This window comes from Anopheles cruzii, chromosome 2, assembly GCF_943734635.1.
Source record: "Anopheles cruzii chromosome 2, idAnoCruzAS_RS32_06, whole genome shotgun sequence".
Taxonomy (NCBI): Eukaryota; Metazoa; Arthropoda; class Insecta; order Diptera; family Culicidae; genus Anopheles; species Anopheles cruzii.
Genome location: NC_069144.1, coordinates 46,307,571 through 46,325,259, shown reverse-complemented (window position 1 = coordinate 46,325,259; position 17,689 = coordinate 46,307,571). Strand labels below are relative to the sequence as shown.

Below are 17,689 nucleotides of genomic sequence, written 5' to 3'. Positions count from 1 at the left end.
CCCGCTAATAGCTTCGCGAAACGATCGCGCCAACGATCGTTTCCACGTGCTCATTACGAATGTTGCGATCGGTGCGCGAACATCGACGACGTGAAATGTGCGCCGAGATGAGCCGATGATAAGGCCATTGTTTTGTGATTGTGACTTAGGGTACGGGTGTTACACATTTAACTAATTTACTGTTGTAATTAGTATGGCGAATAAGAAAAAGTGCAGTGAATACCAAACCCAATGCCTGTGATTGAAAATGAAGATTATTTTCCAATCAAACGCAAAGTCAATGGTTCGCTGAAGGAGAAGCTCGTCCTTCGATTGTCGAATGCCGCGTGCGCTATTAAATTCGAACTCGCATTCGGATTGCATTCGTTCGGCAGTCAGTGGATCGGATCAGTGGTTCTCAGTGGAAGTCCTTAGTGGTTGATGGTTGCATCCTGCCCAAAGCACGCCAAGCCTGATGAATGACCAACCACCAACTCGAACATCAGCAGCAGCAGCCGCAGCAGCAGGCGATAGCCATTACTATTCGGGACACATGCACCACGGCTGAAGGAGTCACGGGCGAGCGGAAAGTGAAGCTAGTCGTTAACCGTACCACAACCCCGGCGCTCGTGCCGTCTTTCGCGAATCGAACTCTTCCCGCCGTGCCATCAATGTCACCGCCATCAAGCGTGACACCGGCGGGCCCAGTGCCGAATTCGCCGCACAGTATGGCCCAGCACACCACCCTCTCCGACCAGCCACACCAACCGAAACCTCATCAGCACTACCAACAGCATCAGCAGCACCAGCAGCACCAGCAGCAGCAACAGCACGACCTGTTCATGATCGCGAGCATTTTCCTTGGCTCGTTCATCCTCGCGTTTGCGATCGTCTACTTCGTACGGTAAGGAACCGCGGCCACCACCGTCGCCACGCGCCGTGTTGGCGAAATATCTTCTGTGCACTTTTGTGCGCTCCTTCTTTCCAATACACGACATTGAGTGGTGCGCCGCCAGCAGCAGCCGTTGCTTGTGGCCATCATCCGATCGATTAGCCTCCAAACGCTTCGCGCATTGGCGTTCGCAAATCGCGCGCGCGCGCGCGCGGTGATCTTCTTCTTCTTCTTTGGCGCTACAACCGCTGAGCAGTCTTGGCCTGCACCAGAGACAATGTTAATCTCTGGTGCTCTCTGTAACATTTAATTTTTACGGGCGGGATTGTTAGCCCCGCGCCAACCCCCCTATCACGCCGGTATCGGAAATCGAAACCATGGCCGGTTGAGTGACAACCGATCCCGGGATTCGAAACCCAGGCCAGCTGCGTGACAGCGAAGAGCACTACCGACTGCTCTATCAGCGGGGGTGATCGCTTAATTAGAAATTGACCGTACTCGTACTGCGGTCGCCATTGCCACACCAAACATGCAGCTTGTAACGGCCGGACCCGGGCCATTCGTCCCGTCCCGCGGCTATAAAACGAAGTCAGATAATGACCGATCGGCGATTAGCATTTACATTCTTTCTATATGAAAAAGAAAAACACAGTATCCGCAAAGAATCTAACGATCACCGCCGGGGCCTCCGGTGCGTTTCCTTGTTATGTACATAAGTAAAGGGAAACCCTTCACCGAACGGCGCAGCCACATCGCAGATATGATAGCAGAGTTGATAAGACGCGGCGCTGCCAGATTGAGCGTTGTCGTGCTCCCCTTGGAGAGTGTCCACGGCCTTCGCGAAGGCATTTGTGAGGCGTTCGTGGCGTTATTTAGTCAGCTGTGCGGCTCCACAAAACGGTGGAACGCAATAAAAGGTGCTCTGGAGGATATTTTTAGCAAAGCGGACACGAAATGTACGTAGATTCTGTGTGACACATTGTGCGGTGAAATTTTGCACCGTGAAAGGTTCGGTTTCATTCACAAACACGGCGGCGGCGGCCCTTTGGTTGAACCGCTCGTGCGCGCCAGCTGTTTGCGTCAGCTCCGGCGTTCCGAGCCGCCCCAAACTCCCAACGCGGGCCCCCGCCAGAGTTGTGCTTTAATTGCATGCTAACGAAACGCCGCCGACGTTTCAACGGCTCTGCTGCTGTTACTGACGATGATGATGATGATGAGCAGGCACCAAAGTAATTGCAGTGCATTCTATTGTTTTTGCTCGCCCAGCGCCCGGCTAACGTCGGAAAAATGGTGGCCCCCGTGAAGGTTCGGAGCCCCGCCCGTTATCGAGTGCACCGCATCTGGCGATTCATCGCCACGCGTGTGCCGGGGGCGATCGGCCAGGTGGATCAAGTTCAAGCTTCCCAGCGATCGAAACGGTTCGCGATCGCGATTCCCACGGCCACCATTGACCCCGGCAGGTTTGTTTCTCGGGAAAGCATACAACGAAAAACAATCGGTCGATGGTGCGCGGATTGAAAACTATTGGCCCTATCCTGTCTAGCCTGCGGCGAGCTGGTGATCTGAAATAGAAGCTTAGATAAGATATATTAGGACTAGACCCAAACCGCGGCCAAGTCATTGCGCGAGATAAGTTCTAATCAACTGAAACTTGGAAACCTTTTGCGCGTATCAATCGTGACAATGAGTGAGTTAATTTCTTTTGGGGCAATTGTTTCGACAATCGAAGCCCACAGAAACCGATCGATTACCAAACTAAGTAAAGCCTGCACCTACAGAACACGAGATGCGGATCGTTAATCCCATCTACAAATTATGGATACCCCTCGCCCTTAACAAATTCATTTCATGTCGATCGTTCTAGATTGACAGAGAAAAGGCTAAATTTAAATAATTTAACACTTTGCCATTATCTATCGGTGCGATCATCCATTACCTCGACTCATTTACGTGCGCCGTTAACAATCCCTTATTAGGGTTCGGCACTCTTGCACCGGAAGCCGGGGATTAATCTCACATTTGCCCCTAACGAGAGGCTTCTACAGTTACGTTACAGTTGCTGTTACGTTCAGCCATGCACCGGTGCGCAACTACAATACCAGGGGTGTGCGTTGAGATTGGGACTGTTAAAAAGATGGCTGTACCTGTCGATTGGGACTTACCAGTTTAGCGGTTCATTCATTATTACCTTGTTTTGACATCCGGTAAATGATTTCAGGTCACAAAAAAAAATATTTCGGTTTGCAACCCATCTTTGAAAGGGTTAGACCATGACAACTTTTGTGCCTGAAAATGACGTATGGCGGGGATTACTATTTTTCCTCTTGAAGAAAACTGCTTCGGAATCGCACCAAATGCTTGTCGGGACTTGTGTTTGGAAGATCGCAGTGCGTTAAGTGGTTTAAAAAAATTCAAAATGGCGATTTTGACTTTAGAAAAAAAAGCCTTGAAAGACTTAAAAAACGGACTTTCTGGTGGGACAGAAAGTTGTGGTGTTTCACAAGCTCCTAAAACCTGATGCAAACGTTTATTCCGATCGCTACTGACAACAAATGCCCTATTTGAACCATGCATTGATCGAAAACGACCAAAAAGCCGTTCCAGATTTTTTAAATGGAGGCGCCTGGTGGCCCGTGGCAACAAGCACCAGGCGCCCCAAAGAACAAAACTGTTTCAGGATACTATCAAATCACTTGGATGGGAGTTGCTATCCCTCCCCGCGTTATTCCTCAAACTTGGCTCTTTCCGAATATAATTCTTTTTCATCGATGAGACACGTATTGGCTGAGCAGCCCTTCGTTTTTCTACAAGGAAGTCGAAATGGGATTACTAATTAGTTTACTTAAAAAGTCGACGAATTCTTTCGTCTGGGAATCCATGATTTAGCAGAGAGATAGGAGAAATGTATAGCTGGCGATGGCACATATTTTGAATAAAATAGAAAATCGCATTAAAATTTTATAAACATTTTTTGTGTGTTAAAAACAGTCCCAATCTCAACGCACACCCCTAGTACAATTTCACTGTCCGCCATTTGGCTTTTTTGAGGCAATGTTGGCTTTTATAACACAATCACTCTATCGAGAAGAAGAGAAACTAAAAGATGTGTGTCGTTTCCGCCCCCGTGGTCACTTCCGCTAGGAAGTTCTTTCAGGGGGGTCAGTTCAAGAATAAAGACATCCGGCTGGATGCGAAGGTCGTCATCATCACGGGAGCGAATGCCGGCATCGGCAAGGAGGCAGCTATCGTGAGTACATGTCGGCCCGAAGGGCTGGAAGACAATCAATTAGCAATCGGTAGGGGACATTTACACGGAGCTGCTGTCTCCGGCAGGAATGTGCCAAGCGGGGGGCGCGAGTCTACATGGGCTGCCGCGATGCGGCCCGGATGGAGAAGGCCCGCCAGGAGATACTGGACAAGTCGGGCAGCCAGAACGTGTTCGGGCTGGACCTGGACCTGGCGTCGTTCGATTCGATCCGCGGCTTCGTGAAGACGTTCCTCAGCATGGAGCGCCGGTTGCACGTGCTAATCAACAACGCGGGCGTGATGGCCTGCCCCAAGACCTACACGAAGGAGGGTTTCGAGATGCACTTCGGCACCAACCACTTGGGCCACTTTCTGCTCACGAACCTACTGCTGGACGTGCTGCGGCGGACGGCGCCGAGCCGGATCGTGACGGTCTCTAGTCTCGGCCACAAGTGGGGCCGCCTGAACCGGGACGACTTCAACGCCGAGAAGGAGTACCGCGAGTGGGACGCGTACGCTCAAAGCAAGCTGTGCAACATTCTTTTCTCGCGCCACCTAGCCAAGCGGTTGCGGGGCACGGGGGTCAACACGTACGCGCTCCATCCTGGCGCCATCAACACGGAGCTGATGCGTCACCTGAACCCGTGCCTAAGGTAAGATGGGACGCGCAGCGGGATGGGCGCCCTACTCCCTTGGTATAATTTCCGAACTATTTCTCATTTTTCGTGGAGCAGAACCATGGCAAAGCCCGTGTTCTGGGTGTTCTTCAAAACGCCCAAGTCTGGCGCCCAGACCACGCTGTACTGCGCGATGGAGCCGACGATCGCTTCCCAGACCGGGCTCTACTACAGTGACTGCCGGCTCAAGGAACCGGAACCGCACGCGAAGGACGACTCGATGGCCGAATGGCTGTGGAACCTGAGCGAACGGCTCACCGGTTTATCGCACTGATCACCAGGCTCGGACTTGCACTGTGGTGCTACTGGTGCTGTTGCCGTTCACTAAGTTTACTCATTCTTGCTTACGCTAATCAGGGGTCTCTAGAGAGTGTGGATCGAGTAAAGTTACGTTATAAATTAGTAAATAAAATGAGCTAGGTTCACGTAGGTTCTAGCGGAGTCGATCACTAATTTCGAGCAAGTCTTCTTTCAGCTTTCGAGCAAGACAGCGATGCAGCTTCGGTACTGATAACCGGCGTTCGCTGAGTGTGTCGAGTCGAAAAAATGAGCTCCTTATCACCAGTAGGGTCGCCACACGACGCGCATTAAAAGGGAATGCAAAATAGGACACACCGTCGCCGCCACCGTCTATTTAACCGACCAGCTTCAGCCAACGCACAGCAATAGAGAGCAACACACGCTGATAGGGACCGATCGGGGAAGATCAGACGGCATCGACAAGGCGGCACACATTTGATGCACGTATTAACAACATTTTTATTCACCCCAAAGTGGGAGTTATCTTGCAAAGAACTAGGAAGTGCCTCTCCCGAACGCAACCAGGCTACTTCCGGCCAGCGTTGTTCTGCAAAAAAAAAAACAATCGATAAGGCGACGAACTGAAAATGGCAGAACCGAACCGAGCTTACCGTGCACGGTGATCCTTTCTTGATGTACCGGAACAGTGACTCCACTAGGTTCGCGGGCGTCGACTCATCGCACTGCTCTAGCTCTCGCACCATGCAGTTCTGTAGCTTGGTAAAGTCCCTGCCAGGTTTCAAATGTGGCTCGAATCAATCGTTACGTTACACCGGTGCCACGGAAACGGGGCGTAAAAAAAACTTACTCGCACTGCTTCGGTCCAATCACCAGCTTCGGGATGGTGTCGAGGTTCGTCTCCGGAATGTAGCCCGAGAACGTGTTGTTAGCGCACGCGATCAAATCGTCCTTCTGCTCCAGGAAGCACTCGGGCCCTTTCTCTGCAATGAAAACTAAACAACGCGACGCGCGCCGGTTGCCGGGATTATAATGGGCACGCAACTCGATCACCGCGCGACTCACGTGCAATCTGATCGCCATCTTTGTGGCACACGAAGTTGAGCAGATTCTTGAAAATGTCCAGCCCGGACCGCTTGAACACCTTCTCGTCCGCATCCAGACACGGATCGATCGCGTTGGCGAACGTGTTCACGCACTCGATCAGGGTGGACCGTTTGCGGCAGTATTTGTTGAACACCGTGTCGAGATCGCCCGTCGGTTTGGCCGCTTCCACCTCCTGCTGGAACTGCTCGATGTCGATCAAACTCTTGCCGCACTCGAAGAACGTTTTGCCCGCTTCCTTCGCGTTGTTGTAGGCACCGTCGGGCGCACCCGACGATTCGCACTTGTCCCGCAGCAACCGCTCGACTTCATCCATCGACGGGAGCGGCAGATTGCCTGGAAGCCGTTCCCGGATCGCGTCCACATCGATCTGATTGGTCACGTCGGAAGGCGCCGCCAATATCGGCCAAGCACCTGAAGCACGATTCCGTTGTTCCTTTACGTGGTGGAAACACTACTGGGGTTGGGGGTTTCGCAAACTCTGAGACTTACCGATCATGATCGACAGGGCGATGGTAATGAGTTTAAGCACCATTTCTTTGTGTAGTTCGATCGATCACTTTCACGATCGGCTAGCAAACTGACTTCAACGCAGCTCCGAATGGCTGATTATATATAGTTCGCATGGGCGCAGGGGGTCGTGATCCAGCCGCGTCCGACGCGCAACCGTCGACATTCGTAATCCTTGTGATGGGCTGATACGCAGGGGACCTAGCGCTCAAACGGTTCAATTCGATGATCGCACTCGGCAGCACGGGGAACCGTGGAACCCTCTGCTTCACCCTAGAAGTCGTTATCATTCGGAAGAACCGTATGCGCGCCCGCCCGCTGATGATCGGACGCTCGTGGCCGGCGATGTAAATTAAATTGAGTGCCATTGTCCGCTAGCCGCTTAAGTGACTGAAAGTACGGCCGTACCCGGACGCAAAAAAAATTCTCTTCCACGCGGAAGAAGCGAGTGCACACTGATCGGCCCCTAGATCTCCGGCCCGGAAGGCCGGAATCGGTGGAATGAGTTAAAACTTGTGCCCGGAACGCAATGTCTCCTTTGCAATGTACTTTTCCAGGAGGGGCATGTCTCTTAGTAGGCGCTGTGTATCAATCGACACGTCTTGCAATTATAGTCGTCGGTTACGTAGTAAGCATTTGATGTTGACAATTTTGCCTAGCGGTGCACATGCACCGCACGAATCGGAACCGTAACATAAGATGGCATCAAGCGGAAGGTAAAATCCGGGTTTCGTAAATTTTCTGGGCATTATTATAATACTCGCTGTTTGTCTTTCAGTGACAATGAACAAAATGTATTGGAAGTGTCGAAAGTAGAGGGACACGAGTCCGACGAAGAGCAAGCAAAAATGGAAACGCACTGCAACGAGTACCAAGATGACGAGTGCAGTGATGGCTCGAATAAGACAACAGGAAGTGCCGATGATGAGCACTGGACGCATCATCCTGGAGCTGTTCTGGGAGGCGGCGACGCTGACACAAACTATGTGCGAATGAATAATACACACTATATTCCGGCAGCACTATTGACAGACGGCTTTGCTCATTCTACTAGGACACGGACTGCAGCACCGATACGATCGTAGTAGAAAGACCGGAAAGAAAAATGCGTCACCGAGCCGAGTTTGGTGCAACGCATATTCAGCAATGGGTGCAAAACGTCAAAGAATCTGATTGCATGGTAAGTAACGTTGAACCGGCCGGTAGTAACGGGAATGCTTTGATGGCGGATAAGGAATTACAGAACGACAAGAAGAAAGCAGCGGGGGCATTATTTTACGAATGGCTGGGAAATGAGAACGACCGCAACACACAGGAACATCGAACACCATTGGCATACCCGGTTCCGATGGAAGCTGATGGCGGACAAAAGTAAACTATAAAACGCACGTTGGCGCACTAGTCCATTACATTCTCCAATTCACATGGTTTTATTCGCTCAACACATACACACATTGACATGGGTCGACAGGTAAGTGTCGTTCTCACATTCTAACATCCTAATCCAAAGACTCTTTCACTCTTTAACATCTTAATATAAAAAAAAACACTTCCACCGTGTAGATTAGAAAGTGTCCCTGACAGTTCCCTGATAAATCTGCTTCACCGGTCATTTCCGGTTGGTGTCATCGATTGTGCATCACAATTAGGAAGAGGAGTGCGCTTTACTTACGTACCACCAACGCACCAGAGCTTAGCGTACAAACATTTTCGCTACCAAACCCATGAGCAATGTAGAAATCATTATCTGAACCGACGCCTTGGTTAGATCGCTCGATCCGCGGGCAAATTTGGGTCTAACGGGCTCCTGAAAGTGAACGGATGGGATTAATATGCGATGCGATATGTCCGTGACCGTGACTAGCTGATTGTGCAGTACGTACAGTGGTGGTCATATTTACACACGGGGTTTCGCGCCGCACAAACTTGAACAGCGATTCGACCAAGTTCGCCGGAGTTGACTCTTTGCAACCTTCCAGGACTTCCACCATACAGCTTTGCAGTTGGTCCATTTCACTGTAAGAAGCGTAAGAAACGTTTAGTCATTTCCATCCCCACCCATGGGACAAAACTTTTTGATACACTTACTTGCACTGCTTCTTGCCCATCACCAATTTGGGCAACCCTTGCTTTGTGTCGACGGGGGCAGTCTCTTCTTTCAGGTAACCCGATAACGTTCCGTTGATGCAGTCCATCAGGGCATCTTTCTGATCGGAGAAACACTCTGGACCCTCCTCGGCGATGAATACTGACCAGAAAGAAGAAAATTCGCCTTGAAAATGATCTCGTCTAACAGACACGCGGTCACCCTCTCCTCTTACACGCAATCTGGTCACCATCTTTGTGGCAAACGAAGTTCAGCAGTCCGTGCACTATGTTGACCACAACCACTTTACTTTCCTTCTCGTCGTTTTCCAAACAAACATCTACCTTGGTGGAAAACGTGTCAATGCACTCGATCGCGGCCGAGCGCCTGCGGCAGTACCTGGCACGAAAGGAAACGAAAAAATTGTGATTTTGAACACACATGTGAAGGGCCACGCCGGGCCGAGGGCTCATTACTTGTTGAACACCGTGTCCAGGTCGCCCGTTGGTTTCGCTTTTTTGATCTCCTCCTCCAGATCGCTGAAATCGACCAGATCGCGCATACATTCGCCGAACTTGTGGGCCGCCTGTTCGGCTTCCTCGTACGACGCGTCACTGCCGGCCACGCGCGAGCACTTGTCCTTGATGATTTTCTGTACATCCTCCAGCTTGGGCAGCGTCACGTTGCGAAACTCCGGTGGCAGCAGGTCGGCAAATCGTTCGTCCTTCAGCAGCTCGTTAATGTCAATGTCTTTCAAGTCGATCGCTCCTGCGTCTGCCGGTCCACCAGTGCCATGTGCCGCTGTGCACAGTGTCTGCAGGGCTGCAACGCGCATACAGAAGAAAAAAAAAACGAATGACTTATACACTCTGCTGTACACTTTGCGTTCCGCAGCCAAAGATCTTGCCCGTACGTCGTTGACCTTTGAACGGGGCGATAACATTCACTTCACGCGTCGTCGTCGTCGGTCTTTCTTGTTATCTGGCGTTATGAAGGGCTACCACTTGTCAAGGGTCTTGTGCCGTGCATGGTGACTAATATTACAACAGTGGAGAAACTTATTTTCTACCCCATCCTTACCGATCACCAGAAGACAGATTCCGCCGAGGCGCAGCTTCGAAGAAAACATTTTGGCTACCGTACAAAGCTAATTGAAGAAAAATCTCAATATGTACACGGCAAACGGGCGGCACACAATGCTGCTGTGAGATCAATAAAGCGCTGTCACAGACGGAATGTTCGTGGCCACATTTATTGATGCGGGTGTCCGCGCTTATCAGCAAGGCGCCCTAATCGCGATACCTGTTACACATCGAATTGATAACAAATCAGTGTTGGAAACACAATCACCAACACCACCAAGACGATCGACTGGTGAACGCCCAATGCGCTGGGTAGTTTAGGAGTTATTGTTTTTGTTCTCCAATCTTAAATGTTTCGCCGACACAAGCGAAGGCTATTTGTTTTCGGCCCGTAATCTGTTCCACACACACCATCGGTGGCGATCGTAGTGCCGCGTTTACGCTTGCGGAACGTAAAACAAAGTAACTTTGGGCCGCCTAGTTAAGTTTACACATTAGAAAATTATCACAAAAGATCCTAAAAGTTACAGAAACACAGGATCGAACAAAGAAAAACGAGGATCACGATCAAACGGCCAACGACGCAACTGACAATTCGATGGGATGAAAAACGAAAACAAAACAAGCTCCAGCGCAGCTGTCAGACGGGTTAACCCTTAGCGGCCCAGCCGCAGACTATTGACGGTTGACTTGTCAAAATTTTCGGGGTGATTTTAACGCAAAGCTCCTCGGGAGCTTTTACTGCTTCGGCCCTTCCTGGAAGCACAGTTATTCTGAATACTTAAAGTGTTTACTTAAAGTGTTTACTTAAAGTGTATTGCACGAAGGAACCAACCTTAGGCCGGATATGGTAATATAGAGTTTCTAGCGATTTCGGATGAATTATGCAAAATCCTCATGCGCAACTAAACTGTGAACTTAAAAATTTTTATTAATGGTTAAGGGAAACATTTGTGCATTGTTTGGTGTGTTTGCATTCGCACCCTGCGCATTCGTCCTTGGATTCCGCTTCATCCAGCTTTGGTCGTTCTCATCTCCGGCGCTGCTACTGCTGCTGCTGCTGCTACTGTCTATCTTCTCTAGGGCAGTTTTGCAATGTGTGCTCGGTATCAGTATCGTATTCAATCTTAGTAGGGCCCGAAATCTTGGCCGGGACCAAAACCTCTGGCAGCCTGCATCAAAAGCCTGCTACAAAAGGAGCAACACGCGTGCGTGGTGAAAAGGAGGGGACGCCCCCGTTGAGGCACCACAGAGCTGCCGTTTACAGTTTGAACGCCTGGCGCATCATCAAATCGAAGTAGGCATCCGAATCGATCGACGCGCTCAGCCCGGCGTAGTAGTTCAGGAACTCTTCCTTCGTGACGGTTCCGTCGGCGTTGCCGTTTTCCTCAAAGTTTGCCAGATACTTGCGCAAAATAACGTCCTCCGTTTCCTCGCCACTGATGTATAGCGGATGGTTCTTCACGGAGTACACATGCCTGAAAGCGGAGAACGCGGGACACTCATGAAGGGGGGCCATAAGAGAAGGACTTCCCCGCACACAACACAACCACAACATACTTCAAATCCTCGATCGTGATGGTGCCATCACCGGTTTTGTCCAGCTTTGCGAACGCCTGGCCCACGATGCTCACCCGCGACTCGGACATGTTAGGACGGATCGCAATCAAAAATTCCGTCATGTTGATCGACCCGCTGCCATCCGTGTCGAACCTGTGTGTCCGGGGTTTAGAGATCCAGGGATTAGAGATTAGTGTCCTCGCCCCAGCACCAATCGCGCCGCTTACTTGTTGAACATTTCCGTTGCCTCTTCGCCCGAAATGTCCAGCCCCGTATCGTGGAGACCCTTGATGAACTCCTCCAGGTTGAGCTGCTTGTTGCCATCGTCGTCCATGCGGCGGAAGCAACGGCCCAGCCCCAGAATACCCGAGGCTCCGCGGGCCAGGCACATGTGGCGCAGCTTCTCGATCGCATCCGTCAACGTTCCCGACGATAGCGCCCGGCGGCTGCGGTTGATCATTTCCGATTCTTGACGCGACATTGCACTCACGGGGCGATGGGCCATCTAAGGCAGAGATGGACAGAATGGTATTAGTTTGTTTTCAAAAGTTTAAGCAAATATTAGGAGCAACAATACAGTGTAGCTCCCGGTGGGCAGGATCTGGTTAATATCTGACGCACTTGGACGTGTGAATGACCCCCTGGGGGGAACACGCACCCTGTGTATGCTAAATTACAGAACTATCCATATTATATATAGAGCTATTGCTTAGCAACTGTCGACACAGTCTGGTCACAGTCACGCATGAATAACACATTTGGTCCCCCCGCAGGCACCGGATATTGAACGCTTCCCTCCGACGGTATCCTTCTTTGAGCATTCCTCAGGACCGTCCTGGGGGTGATTAATGGTACTTCCGATGGCCGAGACTGACACGAGGCTGACAAGTGTTATTCACGTCGTTCTGCGAAGCCACCGCACAACCACTGAGGACCGTGCGGAGTTCAGGACCACGCAACGGACCACACGCGGACGCACACACTTCTCCGACGGCCGCAGCGTGGGCGGCCGTGAGTTAATTAGGATGACCTCGTTTCATGTTCGACCGCTTCGAGACCTTCCTTTTCGGGCAAACGGGGAGCCATCAATGGTCGGCAATCGACCGCCCGCGAGTGTCGCAGGACGAATTGCCGAACCCGCAGCACTACAGGGTCCCTGGCCCGAGTCCACGCCAACGAGGAATCGGGTGATGTTACCTTCAACGGAATGCGGTGATTGAAGCGATGAATCGCTCGCATAGTGGTAGCCGTAAGTGTAAGATCCACGATTGCTGAAGCACCAAAATTGGGCGCAGGCGAGGTGAGGTAGTTCGGTAAATTCCTTGAGCAGCCCTTGGAGAGGATCCCGGCTTCTGGGCCCGGGGGATTCGAGATCGCGCGGTGTTCAGGCGGCGGTACACTTGCCGTCACCAGCCAAGGAGTATTTGCTCGTCAATAATGGCCCCGATCTCATTTCACTGAGGAGTGTTCCACCTGGAACGCCTGGATACGGATCCTGGCCGGGACGGCGCAATATGGGGTCGTGGACTTCGGTCGGCGCTGCGGTTGCTGCGAAGGCACACACTGGACTGGGGCGGCCGTGGCGTGTGCCATTACACAGCGCGGTCGCGGTTTTCTTGGGCTTCGCTTCGATGGCCCGAGAGAACGAAATGAGAGAGAGCACGGCACTGATCCTTTTAAAAGCGGACCTCCGGCTGACCGGCTTTCCTTGTACCGACGAGAAAAATCCATCGTTCTGAGAGCAAAAATGTAAATGTATTTCGCCCAATCTCTCCCGCGTCCCCCCGAGAGCACTGGTCAACGGCCGGACTGGCCGGAGGGTCCTTCGCGCGCAATGGGGGTCACTCGATGAGAGGACCATCCGGAGCGGTTTCCCGTGCAAGAAGGGGACTGGGTCCTAACATTCGGGCCCGTCTTTTGCCTAAGTGTGTCCTGTTCGCGGTTCGCCCCAGTAGGAAAGTAATCAATAAAACCCGCATGCACCCGCTCCTTGCCGATCGGACACCACCCTAGCGCCCCAGCGGCGAGCCGATGGTCGGTCGGTCGGTGCGTTGGCTCTGTTTGCAAACAACCACCCTCCCCGGGCGGTCGCTGTATTTTGTGTGCCCCTTTCTTCTGTACGAGGATAGCAGTGGACTTGCCCCGTCAACGTTACATCCGAATCGGCTCACAGCAGCTGAGAAAGGCTAAACATATGAAAATAACCGAAAACAATTATTTTCTTTTAACTCTTTTAGACCCTTGAGGTAACAAATCTTCATTTCCGCGACCTCCAGTCCCGCCCGACAGTTCTCTGCACTCAGTTCTCTGAAGGGGCACACTCATAGCGTAACTACACCCAATCGCGCAAAAAAGGGCAAAACGTGTTTCAGGAACTCAGATAGGCGGTCACCGGGTGTGTGTGACGCAGCCTCGAGCAGCGGGAAGTCACAGTTGAGTAATCTTCCTCACCACACATGAGTAATGCATGAGATGAGGGCACTTCTGGGCTGTTCTATGCATATTAAAGCGCGGAATAATATATTTCGCTCAACTACGCTCATTACGTAGAATGTAACATTATTCCGACCAATTTCGACCTCTCGGCTATTGGACCACTTCGATCTGTTAATTGGCGGGCCTTTTTGGGGAATGTCCCCGCAGACCCTGAATGTCCATAACGGGGAACGAGCTAATTGAACGCTTCTCGCTTTAAGTCTCACCGGCGACACCCGCAAGTGAAACGGCGTAGTTTTTAGGCACAAGAGGCAGCGACCACCGATTGTATCTTTCCAAGCTAAACCAAGGCCATGATAGAACCTTGCCACTAGCGCACCGCACGCACCGTTCACTCACGAGGTGAGCGAATCGTATTTCGCGATCATACCTTTGGAGACCATCTTAACGCTATTAATTAAACTAAAACTAAAACTCCAAATTAAATATTTACACAATGGTATCGCCAACAGAGAGACAAGGGTTGCGCTCCGCGCTCCGAACTGCAAATATTCCGATATAAAGCACAACACCCACTTCCAACTCAACGTGGCGCGCGGTTTGCGATCTGATCGACGAATGAGAAACCAGTTCACCGATGTCCGCGAACACACCGAATCTGTCCGTGCAAGTGCAGCAACAGTGTGTAGCAGTCGCTACCTCGCGATGGTGGTTGTAATCGACGGGGTGGTTTCCTCCACCGGTCCGACCTTGCACACCACTACCGAACACCGCTGTGCCCAGCGTGCCCACCGTGCGTACTGGAAAAGCCGTGATGCCTGATGACTAACAGCACGGCAGTACGGACACGTTCGTGCCGCCGTTTAGGAGCCCGTGCCGACTGCAACATATTGTCTTTGCATTTTGGGTGGGATGAACCACCCCGTGGCCTCGATGCCAGGACAGCGATAATGGCTGGCGATGGATAAAAAACTAATTTTCCCGCCCGACCCATCGGCCGAACGCCGGGACAATCGGTACACGGAATAGGGCTAATGGTGGTTGCCGGTGCCCACAGCCGGTGTGCTATCGGGCCGGCAGTTTCTCGGATCGATTTCCGTGATAAAGGATCGGGCACCTAGTAATGGGTGGTTTGTGCCACGTGGCAACCGTTGGCGCATAAAAAATGTAACGCATTTCACCGGTGACGAGGCCCGTCACGGGTCCCCGATATTGTGTCACCACTTCTTTTATAATAATTTTTAGATCGATTTTTTAAGACTGCAGGACTCCGCTATGCAATTTAGTAGATGAACGTGGCCTTGACCCCATTTCATGCACGGCACAGGTACCGGATGCCATCGCTAATGGTAATTTTTACCTAATCAAAAAATCGCGGATCACATTTCCACAAGACACTTATGTGGCCAATTAAATCTCCAATTTGTCGCCTACCTTTGATGCTTATGGTACGTTGTTGTGAGTTTTGGAAGCAACACTACTTTCACTTAATAATTAAATGGCACTGCTTTACAGTTAGAGGTTTGTAACTCGCTCAGAGCTCGCACCGCGGAGCAACGAATCTTTCGGTATGCGAACGTGTCCAAAAATGTTCGACGAATAAGCTCGGGGTCTCGGGCTCTTGATGTGTCCTCGGGCCCAGCGAGTTTCCGTGGTGCCGCCATGTATCCGATGTAGTTCGGTTTTCGTTTTCTTTTCCTTCGCCGCCGGAAAATTACAGCTCCCCAAGGGCGTGCCGTCATCGCTGGCCTAAACACATACCACACCTTACTCCGCACGCAGTTCTCTCGGCACAGGCGGCAAAAAGCGCGCGCTGTGCTCGCGGTGCTATCGAACGGACCAAACATATGTTTTAAGGAAAAGGTTGCTTCATGTATAAAGATGTATTTTTGTGTGACTATTACAGTAAATTAAGTTGAGGAAAAAGTTTTCATTTCTTTCCCCACGCGAAACTATGGGGGGATAAACTTTAGGGGGATTCCGCGATGGTGGCGCCTTTGGTCTTTAGGCCTCCAGTCGGCAATCCAGGGTGGGCCTATCTCATCGCCGGTTCTCTCTGGTCTGCGTGGCGGAGTCGGTACCAACACAAACACTAGGCCTGCCGTCCGCCTGCTGGCACGTTTCCAATATCCGCAAAGAGACACCACGTCGCGTCGCAACCCATTGCGAAATCGTTTTACCATCTTTACCATCTGCTGGCTGGCCGGGTTGTTTTTTTCCCCATTGCCGATCGTAAACCTGCACGCATCGGTGAGTTTTGCGTTCCGTTCCGTTCCGAGGAGGCGAGCGATTCACTTTCAATGGCGAAATCTCAAGAATCGGCAGCAAAAACCAGAAACAAATCAGCTCGGTTTGGTGTCACGCTCGATCGACGCACCTAATGAACGATCGCTATCCAGATCGCGAAACATTCCTTTCGATTGTTTGTTTGTCTAGTGCGCTGTAGTTTAAAAGTTTATTAGATTGGCCATTGTATTTTAAATTGGCGGTTTCGCGCGCAACAAATCTCGGTTGAAATATTTCCAGCGCCCAACACGGAAATGTGTCTTTTCGTGCAATGCGGTGGAAAACTTGCGCGCAATCGTCTTGAGTGGTGTATAACAGAGCGGCGAGGTGTATAACAGCCTGGCGAACGCTGAGTTTGAATTTGTTTGAATAGTCTTTTCCATTTTTCGATAGGATCTATACATTTATGCTGGGTGTGATATGTTTTCGCACTAAAACTAGAATGCACTCTAAATACTAAGTAAATATAGTTAATATATAAAACATATATGCAAGTCTCTACTATGAAACAATTGTAAAGTTATTAAACCTTTCTTACGCTTCACGCACAGTACTGGAAAAATATCAACAATAGTGGCATTAGTAACGCGTTCTGTAAACCCGGCAACGCACGCACCACCAACCGCTAACGCGAGATGACTCAAGCGGACGCAGCACGTGAACGAAACGTGGCCACCAGCCCCAGCTGACCGGCATCGTAACCGACGCCTGCTGCCTTTTTCTTTATCTAAGAGAACCTGCTCCAACCGCTTTGATAATTAAGATTTCCGCGCCAACGGGAAGCAACGATCACAGAGATGCCCAGTAACAACGAGCCGAAGCTGGCAACACACGTTACGCATGCGTTACTGTTTAAGAAAAGGCCCAACTACAGCACCACTGATGGATGTCCTGCGCATTAAAGCAGAACGAATATGGAGGCACCTGTACACCAGAGGCACAGTTAATTGGCCGGCCACATGGCGCAAAATGCAAATTTATGCCCGGCGGAATAACGGAACCTCGCCGATCGCCCGATCGCAGCCCGTCGTCCACGACCTTCCGTCCTTGTGGGTGCCGTCGTCGTCCGAAGGTGCCGCCCAATCGGTAAACGGTGCACGTGGCCGTCGTGACAAACCCGAGAGTCTGCCGTGCGGCAATGAATGTGTTTCCAGCCAATGAATGAAGGGTGTTTGTTCTATTTTATTGCTAAAAAAGGAGTTTGTTTAGCTACTAATAATAGCAACCCGGTAGTAAGCAAACAACGTCGGTAAGTGGCCTGGAAGTGTTCAGTTGACCCACTCGTTACAACGCGGCCAACATTTGTGAACTCAACGAGTATCGCAATCCGGGAACGGAAATGTACGGAGCACTGAGTATGTTAGTGTTAGCTGATCGTGCAATCGATCGATGCAGGATCAGGCGGAGTGTCATTCACCTCCGGTCCACTCGGTTGCCACCGGGAGAGACCACATCCGCATATAAATCGACGAATAAACCTTACCGCATTCGATGGAACATTTCGGTGCCACTCGTAGAAGAACTTCCCGCCGTCCGTACGCGATCTGATGCCTTGTGGTCTGGCAAGCGTGTT

At 51.0% G+C, this 17,689-nt stretch overlaps 4 protein-coding genes across 7 annotated transcripts; 1 reads left to right on the top strand and 3 right to left on the bottom strand.

The window, feature by feature from the left end:
* The first annotated feature begins 455 nt into the window (after positions 1-455).
* LOC128268748 (retinol dehydrogenase 12-like) lies at positions 456-5,148 on the top strand. The gene is made up of 4 exons (XM_053005945.1): positions 456-883; positions 4,013-4,118; positions 4,205-4,770; positions 4,852-5,148. The coding sequence occupies exons 1-4, from the start codon at positions 459-461 to the stop codon at positions 5,066-5,068; spliced, it is 1,314 nt and encodes a 437-aa protein (XP_052861905.1). The 5' UTR covers positions 456-458; the 3' UTR covers positions 5,069-5,148.
* A 342-nt stretch (positions 5,149-5,490) lies between these two features.
* LOC128278005 (27 kDa hemolymph protein) lies at positions 5,491-6,808 on the bottom strand. Its single transcript, XM_053016633.1, has 5 exons — positions 6,649-6,808; positions 6,118-6,570; positions 5,903-6,047; positions 5,706-5,823; positions 5,491-5,641 (listed from the first exon to the last, which is right to left on the bottom strand). Exons 1-5 carry the CDS (start codon positions 6,689-6,691, stop codon positions 5,621-5,623), a joined length of 780 nt encoding a protein of 259 aa, XP_052872593.1. The 5' UTR covers positions 6,692-6,808; the 3' UTR covers positions 5,491-5,620.
* Positions 6,809-8,104: 1,296 nt separating this feature from the next.
* Positions 8,105-10,356, bottom strand: LOC128278208 (27 kDa hemolymph protein-like). 2 transcript variants are annotated; one of them, XM_053016884.1, is made up of 7 exons: positions 10,246-10,340; positions 9,833-10,054; positions 9,229-9,574; positions 8,988-9,151; positions 8,755-8,914; positions 8,550-8,682; positions 8,105-8,473 (listed from the first exon to the last, which is right to left on the bottom strand). In XM_053016884.1, the coding sequence occupies exons 2-7, from the start codon at positions 9,879-9,881 to the stop codon at positions 8,360-8,362; spliced, it is 966 nt and encodes a 321-aa protein (XP_052872844.1). In that variant the 5' UTR covers positions 9,882-10,054; positions 10,246-10,340; the 3' UTR covers positions 8,105-8,359. The 2 variants fall into 2 exon arrangements, with proteins under 2 accessions (XP_052872844.1, XP_052872843.1); XM_053016883.1 differs by having other exon boundaries at positions 9,833-10,356.
* A 394-nt stretch (positions 10,357-10,750) lies between these two features.
* On the bottom strand, positions 10,751-14,450 carry LOC128277832 (calcyphosin-like protein). 3 transcript variants are annotated; one of them, XM_053016363.1, is made up of 4 exons: positions 14,324-14,450; positions 11,622-11,899; positions 11,395-11,547; positions 10,751-11,312 (listed from the first exon to the last, which is right to left on the bottom strand). In XM_053016363.1, the coding sequence occupies exons 2-4, from the start codon at positions 11,897-11,899 to the stop codon at positions 11,096-11,098; spliced, it is 648 nt and encodes a 215-aa protein (XP_052872323.1). In that variant the 5' UTR covers positions 14,324-14,450; the 3' UTR covers positions 10,751-11,095. The 3 variants fall into 3 exon arrangements, with proteins under 3 accessions (XP_052872323.1, XP_052872322.1, XP_052872325.1); XM_053016362.1 differs by lacking the exon at positions 14,324-14,450 and adding an exon at positions 12,592-12,633; XM_053016365.1 differs by lacking the exon at positions 14,324-14,450 and adding an exon at positions 12,072-12,083.
* Between the last annotated feature and the right edge of the window lie 3,239 nt (positions 14,451-17,689).